General features: G+C 31.2%; 2 protein-coding genes across 19 annotated transcripts in view; one reads left to right on the forward strand and one right to left on the reverse strand.

The window, feature by feature from the left end:
* The first annotated feature begins 153 nt into the window (after nucleotides 1-153).
* Nucleotides 154-9,301, forward strand: LOC106669715 (ubiquitin carboxyl-terminal hydrolase 1). Of its 3 annotated transcripts, XR_001340977.1 has the most exons (10): nucleotides 154-431; nucleotides 4,322-4,489; nucleotides 4,803-5,020; nucleotides 5,072-5,274; nucleotides 5,331-5,593; nucleotides 5,650-5,850; nucleotides 5,964-6,147; nucleotides 6,219-6,566; nucleotides 7,295-7,544; nucleotides 7,610-9,301. XR_001340977.1 is itself a non-coding variant. In XM_014399376.1 (9 exons), the coding sequence occupies exons 2-9, from the start codon at nucleotides 4,333-4,335 to the stop codon at nucleotides 7,485-7,487; spliced, it is 1,767 nt and encodes a 588-aa protein (XP_014254862.1). In that variant the 5' UTR covers nucleotides 154-431; nucleotides 4,322-4,332; the 3' UTR covers nucleotides 7,488-9,301. The 3 variants fall into 3 exon arrangements, 2 of the variants coding, with proteins under 2 accessions (XP_014254862.1, XP_014254863.1); XM_014399376.1 differs by having other exon boundaries at nucleotides 7,295-9,301; XM_014399377.1 differs by lacking the exon at nucleotides 7,610-9,301 and having other exon boundaries at nucleotides 5,081-5,274; nucleotides 7,295-7,520.
* A 2,699-nt stretch (nucleotides 9,302-12,000) lies between these two features.
* The window catches only part of LOC106669646 (histone-lysine N-methyltransferase 2C-like), a 43,244-nt gene continuing 40,240 nt past the window's right edge, over nucleotides 12,001-15,004 (reverse strand). For 14 of the 16 annotated variants that reach the window (XM_024224638.1, XM_024224637.1, XM_024224635.1 and 11 more), the window contains one exon: nucleotides 13,527-13,619. In XM_024224638.1, coding sequence (XP_024080406.1) covers nucleotides 13,527-13,619 — 93 coding nt within the window. Of the gene's footprint in view, nucleotides 13,620-15,004 lie in introns of all 16 variants that reach the window. The other 2 variants (XM_024224646.1, XM_024224631.1) reach the window with 1 other exon arrangement.

Consider the following 15,004-nt stretch of genomic DNA (forward strand, 5'->3'; position numbering starts at 1 on the left):
CTGTGTAAAACATTTATGTAATTTTAAATTTATCCCTAAACATTTATTTTAAAATTGTTCTTATGGTTTTGAACGAATTTGATAATTTAAAGGTGGAGGGTAATCCTTGTTTATAAAAATAAAATTATTTTTAACGCAAGCATTAAAATTGATTTGATTCAGAGATTTTGTTGAAGTTTAAGATTATTAAGAGAGAATAAGACTAAATTTTATAAAATTGTGTGAAATTTCGTTGTAAATTGGCTTAGGCCGCTGTTGTAACGGTCGTGTTGGCTGCATTGTCAAAGTGATTTGTGAGAGCGATCAGTTGGATTTGTCGTAAAATGGCTGTCTAGAACCTTTTTTGAGACCCGGTTTGAATAGGCTGTCACAATTTTCTCCTCACGACCGTGTATGCACCGGATTTCCATGCATCCATACACAAATAGACGGTAAGTGGGCCGTTTTCGGATCGGTGCCGGCTCCCCGGCCTGCCCTTCTCTGCCCTCCGCCCTTCGTCGAAACGGTCCCTTCGCCCTCCCGTCTGGACTTCGCCAATATTTTCCCGGCATCTGGCCGTTTAATTCCACCGGCGAGGGTCGTTTCGCCTTTTAATCATCGGACTTACCACCCCTGCTTTCTCTCCGGCCTGAGCTAATTGTAAATTTTCAAAATTTCTCTTAAAGCGGCCAACGTTTCGTAGATTTGCATGTGAAATAGGTCATTTTCGGCCACTGTCAAACACTCCGTATTTGATCCCAATTTTAGCCAACCAATAAATGCTTAATTGAATAAAAAATTGAATTCAAAACAAAAACCTTTGAAAATCTTGCTCAACACCATAAATTAAAACATCAATGGCATTATAGGCCACCATCAATTTCATTTTACGGATCCAACAAAAAAGACCTCCATTTTTTTGACGTGTGGTAATTAAAAATAATTTGTTGTTTGTTTCTGATCATTTTGTTCTGCCTATCTTTGCTGTTTTGGTCTGTCAAACGTGTTTTGGCATTTTGTCATCTTCAGTGCTGGGTTTGTAGTTGGTCAACGCCAAACAGGGTGAGACAAGACAAACGAACAAGAAACACCACCAACTTCATCTTGTTCTGAACTGCGTCGTCCAGTCCTGGTTTAACATAGCAATTTGAAGCATTTAATATCCTATATCCTGTATAGCAGCCCCTTTTTTTTTGCAAGGTGTCCGCTTTGTCGTTGCCTTCTACTTCCACATGTTTGGTTTTGCAGTTCAACACCATCTTTGAACTAATGGTCTTTGAGCTTTGTGCTTTGACGGTTGCTTAGCTATCTGACATGAAAGGACTAACCTAATCATGATAATCTTAATAATTGAGCTTAGGATGTCCGATACTTGCTTTTGCAGTACATATATTAAAATTGGAACTCTACTGTTTCATTGTCCTTCGGTGTACTTCGTTATTCTGGCAACATGCCCTCCCCAACACAACCAACTTTGCTTAATACTCTAACTCTTGGTAATTTGATGTAGATGTATCCTCCATTCTGTGCCTATAGCACGTCAGTGAGTTCTAATTCATCAAGTAATTTGATCAGTAGGCTTGGTTTCAGTGGTTGAATTTCTTCTACGGTTACATTGTATGTCACAAAGCACTTCCTCCTGCGGGCAAGTGTAGCACCACAGTTTGCTAATAGGTGTGTTTGCGACTCCTCTGCTTTGCAGAATCTGCACATGCCACTTTTCTTTAAATGTCGGTTTAGGTTACAGGTCCTGTTAGGAATCCTGTTAAGATTTGCAGTTTTTTCTTACTTACCTTGATACATTCTATTACTTCTTTCCTTCCAAAATTTGTTAGGAGGTTCTTGGATTATCAGAGATGTTTGTGTCTGAGTGAGTTGTTCCCGCATTTTTGTTTTATCCTTATATCTGAGGTACTCATTGATGGGTTTCCATGCCACAGAATGGTTAGGCTGTATAGCAGCCCTTTTTTTTTTGCAAGGTGTCCGCTTTCTCGTTGCCTTCTACTTCCACATGTTTGGTTTTGCAGTTCAACACCATCTTTAACTAATGGTGTTTGAGCTTTGTGCTTTGATGGTTGCTTGGCTATCTGACATGAAATGTTCTTGTTTTTGTACCTTTATTCAAGTATAAATGAGTACATCTTCCGATTGCATAGACCTCAGCTTGGAAAATACTGGTGTATTTCCCATGGGTTCCGGGTATTTAGTTCCAGGAACGAATACACCTACTCATGTACCTTCTTGTGTTCTAGATCCATCTGTCTACGTTTGGTTGGTGCCGTTCTTAATGGAGGTGTTTTTTCTCTTTCCCATTCTTTTTTGGTACCTAGGTTTATATGGAAGTTTTGATTAAATTCAAACATCCAGCCTATTTTGTACAATTACTACAAGTAGTTACTGATCATTTGGTTTGCCTATCCTTGCTGGTTTGGTCAATGATGAACAGGGTGAGACATTACGCACTCATATACAAATACAAATTCATTATCCTACTCAGCTTTTACTTCTAATTGGCTCATAACAGTGAGATTTTCCTTCCTGAATTGGTCTGTCAATGTGTTTATGACAGACTCGATGCAGCAAGAAAAGGCAGATAAAAATTGAACCGAGAAAACTCATACTTTAACTTTACTTTATAGCATCTTCTCCTGGTTTCCCTCTCTCCATTGTCTTTATATTTGCAGAAGATTCTCCCTTAAAAAATTGGGAACTGTTTTTTATTGGCTTTTACCAAACTTTTGAAATGTATGTGGGTACTGGTTGAATAAATTTATTGTAGAGGATGTCTTTTTTTTTCTCTTTGATATATGTTTGCTGGTTTTATATCAGTTTATCCTGAATCCTGAATTAATTACCTGAGCCTCTCTCTTCATTGCTTCTGCATGTTTGCTTATCATAAATAATTATACATATGAAGGTAATAAAATTATTTCTTTCAACATTCATCATTATCCTCAGGATTGGTGTGAAGTCCTGTGTGCTTTTATTTTGTGTTGATATAATTAATAGTAGAGTAGTTAAATCATTTTAAATGTTACTTTCCTGATATTAACAAATTGAAAATTATAGGCTTTTTAATGTTTGCTTCGTGTTGTTTAAACTTAAAAAAAAAAATAGCTATTTTCAAATTATACTTGTCTTTAGTCTTTTTTATTTTTTTAAAAATTTCTTGGATTGTTTAGTGTAGATCTCTTCAATTTTACGCCTTGAAATGCCATTAATTGTGGCAAGCATTTGTTCAATATTTCAAAAAAAATAATCGGACAATTATTTTTATGGACTGTTCAGATAATGTTTTTAATTGAAAACTCATGACAATGAATTATCAAACAACTAAAAAAAAACCCATGAAATAATTTTGTAAAGTCAGGATGACAACGATAATGAAAAAAAATGTACGGGCAACAATTTCCAATATAAACTATCCCCCTAGTGGTAAATGTGTAATACAAGTGAAGAAAATAAACATTTCAAAAAGTGAAAATATCCTGCTTTGTTTAAGAAACTCCTTTATAAAAAAATAATAAACGAAAGTTGATTCACCTGTTTGATAAACGAAGAATTCCATTTTAATCAAATTAAATACAGATAAGAGGAAAATCGTTCTCGTACCATATTTAAATAAGTTTTTATTTGATCGTATCAATATTTAGTTTCCCCGAATCTGAAGTTAGGTTTGAATTCGTTCACTAAGCTAAATAGTATTTTAATTAGTTAATTTAAATATTAAAAGCCAATCAATTTATTTCACCCCATGTTTATTATTTGAATTATATATTATATGAAAAAAAAATTAAAAGCTGAACCAGTAAAAAGGAAATTTAACAAAATAATATAGTGTTATTGATCAAAACCAATAAAATGCCTGGCATTTAGCCATAAAATGCATAATTTGAACATGGCGTTGTTACTAAATAAGTCTCGCCTGTTCAAAGTTTATATTTAGAATTAAACTAATAAATATTTGTTAGATTTCAAGTATTATTTATCTAGGGCGAATTGATTTTAGTGATTGATATTTGGTGAATGGGTAAGCTTAATTGTAACTGTCATGATGATACCACGTTTAATTAAGCACTTTTTGTCTCAGTACCTTGGCAAGTTAAACATTTAACTATTTTTCTTGTAGTGTTACACAGTTATATTTATAATTAGGTTATATTTGTGAAAGCTAGATGTCCCATTTGCTTTCTAATGTTCCTATTTTTAAAACTGCTTTCAAGAGTTAAAAAATTCCTCACTTGAATTGGTTTTTTAAATAAAATAAATTCCAAATCATTTTTTTAAGTTATCCATATACAACTTTATATTAAATATATGTTGTATGTTAATTTTCTTTTAGGTGGATTAAAAATGACTGTATTATGGGAGGACGGTGAGTGTCCTCCAAGGAAAAGGCTCTGCCTCTCCGCAAGCCAAACCCGCCGTGGCACCACTTCTGGTGAAGAAGTGCATGTGCCAGATCAGAAACAACAGCAAGAACCTCCAATGGCCATGCCGATAGAAGCAGGTATGAGAAGTCAGACTCTTTAATAATTAATTCCATTTCTCAGTTATTAAACAATGATTTTAATTTTTATCTTAAAAAATAAATTTTGGTTAAAAGAAAACAATGTTAATTATAGTAAATAAAATGTTTTGATGGTTTTATTTATTTATTTTTGTATATTATTGTATATAATTATTAACCAATATTATTTATGGCATTATATGAAAAAAAAAAACTTGTATAAATTATTGATTTATTACAAAATAAAAATAAATGCTTGACAGATACTCGTGCCTTTTAGAATGTTTATGTAAATGACCTGATGGATTTCCAGGCATGATGGTTGTCGGCGGTGTTGACGCAGTTGGAGGTGCAGCAGTGAGATGTGGGCACGACGACTGTGAGAGCCCAATCACCACTCTCTCCAATCTAGGGAATACTTGCTTTCTAAACAGTGTTCTATATACTTTGCGATTCGCACCCTCTTTTATACACAACTTGCATCACCTCGCTTTAGATCTCAAAGAATACAGCGGCCGTCACACTTTAAAAGTATAGTTGTGAATTTTTATATTTTTATCATCCGGTTTGTAAATGTTGTAGTTTTTTCAGTGTTCCTCTTTGGGTCGAGGCGGGAAGAGTTGGAGCAGCAAAGACCTGCCGTCTTTGGGTGGGGGTGACGTTCCCAATGTCAAAATGCAAATTGCCACTGATAAACTCCACCAGCTGTACGAAGCTCTTCACACTGAAGAGCTTAAAGACAACATGGAGTCTTATCACCCCCACGTCTTCCTACACTCTTTAAGGTTTTTTATTTAATTTACAAATTAAATAAGAATGGATTTTATCAGCTGCCTTTTAGGGATGTAAACCCGATATTCGAAGGAAACCAACAACACGATGCCCACGAGTTGCTTGTCTGCCTCCTCGACAACATCAGGGAGACGTGCAAACAGTTGAGGCAGCTTGTGGCATCGACACCAGTTTCGACAATACCTTCTGCTCCGCCGTCGCAACAGCCTGCAAAGCAATCTTGGTCCAGTCAAGTGCGAAAGAGCCTTAGCATCACTAGGGCGAGACCTAAAATTAATGGCGATGATAAAAAGTTAATCCCATTAGGCAAAGGTAAAGCGAAAATTATTATTTCTTTGATTATTATTTATGTTATTTTTCTTGTTTAGAATCTCAGATACAAAATGGTGATTGTTGTACAAATGGTGTAGACGAGGAAGATGACCATAGCAACATTGGCCATAATTTTATTAGTGAACACTTTGAGGGTGTTTCTCTCCTAAAAACAACATGTTTAGAGTGTGAGCAAGTAACTCAAAGGCAGGAGACCTTCTCAGATATCTGTGTTCCCATAACTACTAATCTTAAAGGTAAAGCTTAACTAAAGCGTAACTTTATTACTTTTGCAGTTATTCAATTTTGTATTACACATTTATATTGATTGATGATTAAATAAATTATGTGCTTTTGTTTGTTTTTGTAGATAAACCTTCAAATGTCAATAAATTGTACCAAAATGCTCTTGTAACAGAAGAATATTTGCATGACAGTAACAAGTACTGGTGTGAGCAGTGCCTGCGGTACAATGAGGCAAAACGGTGTGTCAAATTTGAAACTCTTCCAAAACTGCTGACCCTTCAGATAAAACGATTTTCTTCAGGGTTCGGGTGCGTGTTTAAATTTTAACAATCGAACCAATTACCAAATTAAAGTGGTTAAATAGTGTCTTTTTATTTAGTTCTGTTGTTAGTAAAGTCAACGAGCACATGCCGACCCCATTGGTCCTGGGCTGTTTTTGTGAGAAGTGCCAAAGCACAAACAACCCAGACCACCAGTACCACCTCTATGGCGTAATCATGCACCTCGGCGCTACGATGGCATCCGGGCATTATGTTGCCTATGTAAAAGCGCGAGATTCATCTGTCGACTATGACTCTTGCACAAGGGAGAGGCGCAAAACTGCTAGTCTTAGTGCTAGTTTGTCGTCCTCAGCAGCTGCTAACTCAAATGACAAATCAAACTCAAAGAGGAAATGGTTTTCTCGCCAAAAAAATACTAGTCCATTACCGAGAGGGCAATACTTCAGGTAAAAGTTTTATTTGGCACATTTCACACCGAAACATGGGTACCAGATTAGAAAGCTGTAAAAATGGTTTATATAGTTTTTTATCTCTCTCTCTCTCTCTCTCTCTCTCTCTCTCTCTCTCTCTCTCTCTCTCTCTNTCACTCACTCACTCACTCACTCACTCACTCACTCACTCACTCACTCTCACTCCCCCTCACTCCCCCTCCCTCCCACCCTTCCTCCTCCTTCTCCATTTATGTAGAATATTGGAGATAGTAAATGTTTTTTAGTTTGTCATTTACAGAAATGTTATTGAATGCTTTTACTAGCAAGTTTTTTGTTTGCTGTATACCTCAGTGCCATACAAATACATCACAAAGCGTCAGCCGAAGAGGTTAAGTTATTTCTTTAACAATTGCTCCTGCTGTATTCAGTGAATTTGACTAAAGTATTATTAATTGTCATCAACTGTTAGCTGAAAAAATATCATGTACTGTACAGGGTTTGTTTTATGTTTAAATAACGGTAACTAGTCAATGTCTTGTTTGAATTTCAATCAAAGTGACTCGACAGAAATCTTTCATGTTAAGACTAATGGAGTGCCTTGACACAGCCCCACTTTTTTTCCATTTTAACACGTTATATATTAATGCTTTTATCTATATTTTTTTAATATATTTTTATATATCTATATTTCTATGCTTTTATATATTTTTTATATATTACCTTAGATAAGAGTTTTGTTTTAGGTCATCGTGCAGAGGTGCAGAGTGTTGTGGAGTGAAGCTGCGTATTGATGAGACATCTGAGCCGGTTTGGTTGGAATGCGACGATGAGACTGTGAGGACCATCTCCAAAAAGCAACTGGAAGAGATTCTCGCTCAGAAACAACCGAAAAACTCCACCCTCACCCCGTACTTGTTGTTTTACGCAAGGCAGTGATGTTTGTTGCTTCTAAGCTAGCTTGTGATGCCACATTCCTCTTTCCTTTAGAAGAAAGTAATAGTCACACTGTTAATCTATTCAAATTTCAATTGCAACACTGATTTCCAATTTTACTACAGGTTTCGCTGTGTTAAAAGTCGCATTTATCAATTTTATGTTCAAAGCGAGAAATGCTTCAATCAGTCACGTCTACTTTCTGCATATCAGAATATGCATCGTTTTAAAGTGTCTCATCTTGTAAGAGTTTACAATTGATTGATCGATTACAGTTGTTTCTAATATATTTTTGATCACTTAAAGATTTTAGAATATTTTATAACACTATGTTAATTTGTAGTCAAAAATTGAACACATTGTCCTTGCATAAGACAAAATCTAATTTTTTTTAATGAGAGCATAATATAAGCATGGTGATCTTGACCCTCCATGGCAGAAATTCGTCAATTAACAACATTGATTTGTACATTTTATTATGATTGAAAGAAAAGTGAGACAAAAATTGTCTACTGTCAATATTTTTCTAGGTTTTTAATAGTTTATTTATTCAAATCACTAATAAGGGGGTTTAATAAAGCACATTAACTATTTATTATTGGTTTATGTGAAAATAATTTAGAGGCACATTTTATTTTAATAATTTCATAAATTCAACTTCTTTTTGAAATAATTTCCTTAAATTCTATTTTAACGAACAAAACTACAATAGTTTACACTGTTAATTGTGGCATAATTTAATTTTTTTTTAATATTTGTTTATTCCTTTTAAATGCATTTGGCCTAATAAATTAATTCAGACTGGAAACCTGTCAAACCAAAAACATTGCAAAACTAGTATAAAGTTGTTATCGCAAATAATATTTGCTCAATGTTACAGTTGATGATAGATTTAGTATATTGTTGATTGTGTCGATATATTTAATTATGTATTAAGTGTTCAATGAGGACATGTTCATAAAGTTACATAAGGCTTGCTTACATGTTGAGATTCCAAAGGAATTTTTTTAAATAGACGAATCCCAAATGTACAAAATACAAAAAACCTACACCAGTCTTTACTGGTAATTCCAAAAATTGTAAAACAAATTTTATTCTATTATAATTACATTAATTTTCAATTATTTGGTAATGTGGTTTATGCTTTTATATGTCAATAAATGAAACTGTTTAACATTGTGGTTGAATACTTGAAAACTTTATTCAAAAGAGGAAAAAGTTTTCAGTCTAAGGCTCTCTGTATTTATAAAAGAAAACCTGATCAGTATTTGCAATGTTACTGGTTTTCTAGTCTTCAGTTAAATTATTTTGACAAATTAAAAAATTAATGACATCTAAATTGTGATATTTTTCTTACAGCACGTTGAATTAATTTTCTCTTTTGAGGTCGACGGTAATGGGCTGATAATTTACTTATCGCACAAAATTAAAAGTACTTTTGTTAAATGTTCACGAGATAGTTGTAGTTAGGTTGATTTTGTTTAATTTTAATTTTAATCAGGATTAATAAAAAATTTCATTAAATAAATAAAAACAACTGTTTATAACCTCTTATAGAGCATCGTTTGATGTAAAAATAAAACTGCCTAAATTTATAGGGCTGAAATAAAAAGAAATATATACATTAATTGTATAATAATCACTGTAAATTGTCTCGTCTATGTATAGTGTATATTAAAAATAATGGTTGTAGAACTTTGGCACAAAGCTCTGTTTTAAGATTTGGAATAAAAAGCCCATTGCTTTGCTTCCTCTAATATTTAGCAATAACAATTAAATGAGATCTATGTAATTTATAATTACACAAAAAAAAAAAATCAAGCTAGCTACTGTGATAAGGAGCATATTTGGTTGAAATCATATCGTTACATAATAATCTTTGAACATTCCTTAAATTGTTTTTAAATTAATTTTTTTTTTGCGTCTTAGATTAATGTTCTGAAGCACTGCAGAATGAACCATTTTAATACATGTGTCATAAAAAATAAATAAAAATCATGTATTTAGTTTTGGCCTACATATGAGATATATTACGAGATTATATTGAATCATCATAAATAAATTTTATTTATAGATTGTAGATTATAGTATTTTTATTGTTTGTGTAATTTGTTGAATTTTGTTGAAATTAAAATAGCTTGATAATACGTTCCGTGATATGTTCCATGTTGTCTTCTTGTACGGTGTGAATTGAACTTTTAAGACAAAATGTATATTTATTATACTTTTAGATCTGCCTACATTTGTTGTTAATCAATGTAACACAAATATTTATATAATCATTACTTCAGAAAAAGCAAACAAGAATAGGAAAATGTAAGTACGTCAATTAAATTAATCTTTATTTTAATTACATGCATAGTTGTAGTAAGCAAAGCTGTGCATATTTAATTTAGAATAATGTATTTATTATGTCAATAGTTTTTAGCTCATCGGTTTTTATTTTTATTTATTAATGCAGAAATGAGCTGATAATGTTGATATGTATTATTTTTTTTTTTAGAACAAAACCTGTCATTGTAATTTATTTGGTGAAACAACTGCATATTTGCTTATGTAAAAAGGTTTTGATCAAATTCTGTGTCTAAAACCGTGAAAGACCTATAATTGAAAATACTAGATTTTAATAAACCATTTGAAATAATCATTGAAAAATTAGCTGGTTAGGAAAATAAAGGGAAAAGAAGACAAACTTGGAGTTGGTAAATGGTATAAAGAAGCCTTTGTGCACAACATGGCCCCCAGACCGATCGTCTTTCCAGCCGCAACAATAATAATTCTTTCAAGTAGCAATAAAAGCTCTCCAAGTGTACAAGGTCTCAAAATTGTCTGGAACTGCCTAAATTCTCTGGGGAAAAAAAAGATCTGCTAATAGCCTAATGCTAAAGTGGGTCGTAGGTCATGAGGGAATTACAGGCAACAATACACTTGCTAAAAAAGAACTGGAATATTGGGTAACTAAAGAACACAATAAATACTGCGGGCGAAAACCAGGTGTGAGGCAAGCAAAAAGACTTCTTGCAAAAACTACCCAATGTGAGAAAGAGTTCTTTCCTGTCACCAGAAAAGAATTAACAAAACTGATATATTTACAGGACATGCTCCAGTTAAATACCACGTTAAAAAAATGGGACTATCAAAAAATGCCCAGTGTTGAGTAGGTCTAGAAGAGGTAGAAATGTAGAACATATCCTATTGAAACTACCTAGCAAGAATGTAATGAGGAATGCTGTTTTTGAGCCGTACATTTCTATATACTATCTCTTCCTCATAATAGAAACGGAAATCTAAGAAACTTTAGCAGAAATCAGCATAATAGATTGAATGCTAAAAAGAGGAAATAAATTAATTCTAAGGTATTTAAAGTTTAAGATAGTTTTTTTCATAATCATAAAATATTTCCTGTATATACAGACTATTTCTAATATTAACACAAAATATTACTGCTTCGATAAAAGTGAAGTTTTGATAGGAATAAGTAGATATATTATCAATATTTCTCTAACAATAATTAAGTAATAACTCTACATGTATTTCTATCTATTTTCTTTGTATTTTATAACCATCTTCAAAAATTGTCGCAGGTAAGTTGTATGATCAGATGCACGAGTAAAATCATCACAGGCTGTACATCATGTTATGAGAGTAGTACAATGTATAGCATGAGATTTTCCAATCACTTAATAGAAATGAATGATGGAGTGAGTGCGGTGTTCAATCCTTTTTTAAAAAATATAGTTCCTACTCACAGTAAGTTGTTTTCCAACGATCCGGATTTTGAGCCTTAGCTCATCATCAGGTTGAAGGATTTTTACAATTATCTTTTTTACAGGAATTATCTTTTTTTAAAAAAGGATTCTAATCACTTTTCCCCAACTTGATTTAAGCAAAAGTAAATCCAGGTAAGGCAAAATCAAGTACCTCCCATGTTTGACTGTTGCTTATGTAAACGTGCTTTAAATATTATTCAAGGATATTTGAATAAAAGTAGTAATTTGTAGATGTTTTGAGAACATATAATTTTCAACAGTTTGTTTTGGAAAATATATCTTATACTACATATATATAATATATATACGAGAATCTTTAGACAGTTCAAATAATTGCCCTTTTAAAGCATCTATATAATAATTGATAATAATAATTGTCAAATAAAAATAACTATTTTTTTTCTTATGAAACAAAAATTAACATAGAATTGTCAAATTTAACAACTATGCAAGATATACAAAATTAAAACAACGTAATTCACATAAGTTACATTCTATTTAATTAAATACAATACTCTAGTCATATTTTAAAAACGGGTGCTTCAAATCTAAGCCACTGATCATTTATAAAATAAGAGAAAGAAATTTTACAATGTACAGTACAGAAGACAAACGTGACTATAAAAGAATAACAAGAAAGTCGAGTAAAAGAAGAGAATTTATGCTTGAAAATCCCACCCCAAGATAACACAAAACATTTAAAATCTCATATAAATAATTTTTTTTGTATATTTTTCTCAATTTTCCTTGCAAATTTTCTCTTGCACAATAGCTTAGTAGTGCAAAAATGTTATCTAATGTTTTTCCTCTAAATACAATACTAAATATAAATTTTTCTTTTTATACAACTGTAAAATAGTACAGCATATGGGAGGCACAATGCGTCATTCATTGCGAACACAATGATTGCTCAAAACTAAAGCAACAATTCCACATTTTTTTTGTCGCCAAACTGACCTTTCCTTACATATTAAAAAAAAAATAATTAGAAAAAAAAGTTCAATTTCCATTGATAAAAAAAATATTCCAGTTTTAAGGGATGTCATTTTATCCTAAATTACGGTAACTGTTTCTGTTATTTACAACATAAAAAATACACACGATTTATTTCAAAACAAAGAAAGTGAAACAATAAACTTTTTTTAAAGTTATAAACTATTATGTTGTACATTATCTTAAATATTACAAAGACAATGACATTACACAAAATATAAATGTACATAAACACTAAACACCCTATTATTAGTCAACATAATTACAAATTGTTAATTATTTAATTACAACCTTTCTTGTCAGAAGCTATAAAAATTGATATTTATATATATTATATATTTTTCTTTTTAAATGATGAATTATTTTATTTATTGGATTTCCGTTTTCCGTAATTACAGTATATAATACATTTACTTAATCTATAAAAAATATAAGATAGTCTTGAGGAATCTTTCTGTATAACATGAGTTATTAATTTGTAGTTTAAAGGACTAGATAGTGCCTGTATATACAAACATTTTAAAACTCAATACGAAGTGTGTTCAAAATAAAAATAAAAACCATACAAATAAAATAATAATTTTATTAATTTTTTAATATTTTATTTTACAAGAAACAATAAATTTCATGTTGGTGCAATTATAAAGTCATTATTGGACCCTTTTTTTATTATTTAATTTGAAAACTTTACACAAATATATTTATATATGTATATAATTTACACACTGACTCACATACACACATTTACATACATATAAAACCAATTGTACTATAAGAATCACTTTATAGATTTTTTAACTAATAATATTCTTTTTATTAATATAAAAGCTTTTCATGGAAAAAATGTAAAAGTAACATAAAATTTAAGGCTATCATGACATTTTTATGATAAATGACACATGATTCCTTTTGAAATTTTGTATCTTTTCATCATTTAGGCACTAGCATGTATATAGCTTTTGTTACATGCAATTAAAAAAATCTAAAATATTTTCTCTCTTAGTGAGTGCTTATATAATTTGTTTATTTTTTTATAATATACATTTATATATTTATATATATTTTTAATTAAAAGCTTTTTTTTTTACAACTATCACAATATAAACGTTTTATACAAATGTCTGTTTTCTTCTTTTTTTCTTTCTTTTTGTTTTAATAGTTTAAAGTATATAATATGTACAATTTATAGACATTATTTTTACATAAAAACATTTTTACAAATTTTCCTACTTATAATTATTTGAACTCTCGGGCAAGAGGACTGGGGCTAACTATATATTTAGTTCATCCATTTCCGACAATTCGGCGCTCCACACATGCATGGGATTTTATGCTGATCATCTTCTATATCAAATTTGTAATCGTACGCAAGCTGTAAAAAAAATAAATACATAAATAAATAAGTAAATCGTTAAGTCAATGGGTAGATGATAATCTAATTAAAAAAATTATTGGCTTATAAAAGAAGTCCATAGCAGTTTTGTATTTTACTGCTCAGCCAGGCAAATTTGTATTTTGTATGGTCATGATGGTTTAAGTAACTAAGTAAGTACTGTCTGTATGACTTCACCCTGGGTGCTCATCCATCTGCTCTCACCACTCTTCATTCTCCTACTTTCCAGGCCATCCAAAATCTACATTTATGATCCCACTTCCCAGCATTAAGCATTATCTAGTTATTTATTTACATGTTATGTCTAGTTACAAGAACTCTCAAATTTAAGTTTTAATTGAAAAAATGTTAATTTCTTTTTCATTTTAGTTTTAATGAAAATATTAATTGCAATTATACACAGTATCTCACAAAAATATTGTGAAGAAAATCGTGGTTTTACTTTAAAATAATATATTTCACTATTAAAGCTACCTATTTTTTAAAAAAATTATATTTACATCTATTAGATTTTGTGGTCCGATGGTGAGATTGGACAAAATCTCAACCAAAACCTTAATTAAGGATTAATTATTTGAAAATTATATTTACATTTAAAATTTATTTTTATTTTATAAGCTAAATTTCTTAATTTTTTTAAACAATTAGGATTAATAAATTAATTATGGAAAAGTAAATGTGGATCCAATCACAAGTCACAAAAGTAATCAGGATTGGAGTTTTTCTGGTTTCCGTTTAGTTTCTATTTATCACAATAATCTGAACGTATATTTCTCATTTATAACTGTAGCTCTGCTATTAGCTTGTATTAAAAATTAAAAAATGCAACGTTTCTTCAATGAAAAATATCCTACCGTTATTTTTCGAAAGGAAAAAGGAATGACATTAAAAAAAAAAAAAAAAAAAAGTTCAGATGTGAAAATCTTGTCTAGTACCCATGATATTAGAGAGGAAGACTGAATCGCCAACACAGATAGGGCAGGTTGATTGAAAATCTTGCAAGAAACACGAGCGGAAATTTTTAACGGATGATAAAACATCCGTTTATGAACACTTCCAAATCACAAGAAATTATTAGTCAATAAGGATTGAGGTAAACTCGGAAACTATTCAACATGTATTATGTAAATCCAATTTTCATGGACAAATCACTAGAAAGAAGCTATTAATCAGTCTGGAGAAATAAAGAGAAAAAAAAGCGGCTAAGCTTTGCAAAATGATGTTTCTGGTCTGAACTCTTCCTGGGACGATAATTTTTTGGATGAAGAAAATATTAACCTCCATGGTACTAAAGGTACTGCCACAGGGTGGAGAAGAGATCAAGCCTGAAAATACTTGTGGAATTGTAAAGCATGGTGGCAGCT

Source organism: Cimex lectularius, unplaced genomic scaffold (assembly GCF_000648675.2).
Source record: "Cimex lectularius strain Harlan isolate CLEC.00 unplaced genomic scaffold, Clec_2.1 scaffold8, whole genome shotgun sequence".
NCBI classification, from domain to species: domain Eukaryota; kingdom Metazoa; phylum Arthropoda; class Insecta; order Hemiptera; family Cimicidae; genus Cimex; species Cimex lectularius.

Coding starts and splice junctions, on each gene's coding strand:
- LOC106669715 (XM_014399376.1), top strand. CDS start 4,333: ATGACTGTATTATGGGAGGACGGTGAGTGTCCTCCAAGGAAAAGGCTC. Junction 5,021..5,071: donor GCGGCCGTCACACTTTAAAA/GTATAGTTGTGA, acceptor TAAATGTTGTAG/TTTTTTCAGTGTTCCTCTTT. Junction 5,275..5,330: donor GTCTTCCTACACTCTTTAAG/GTTTTTTATTTA, acceptor GCTGCCTTTTAG/GGATGTAAACCCGATATTCG.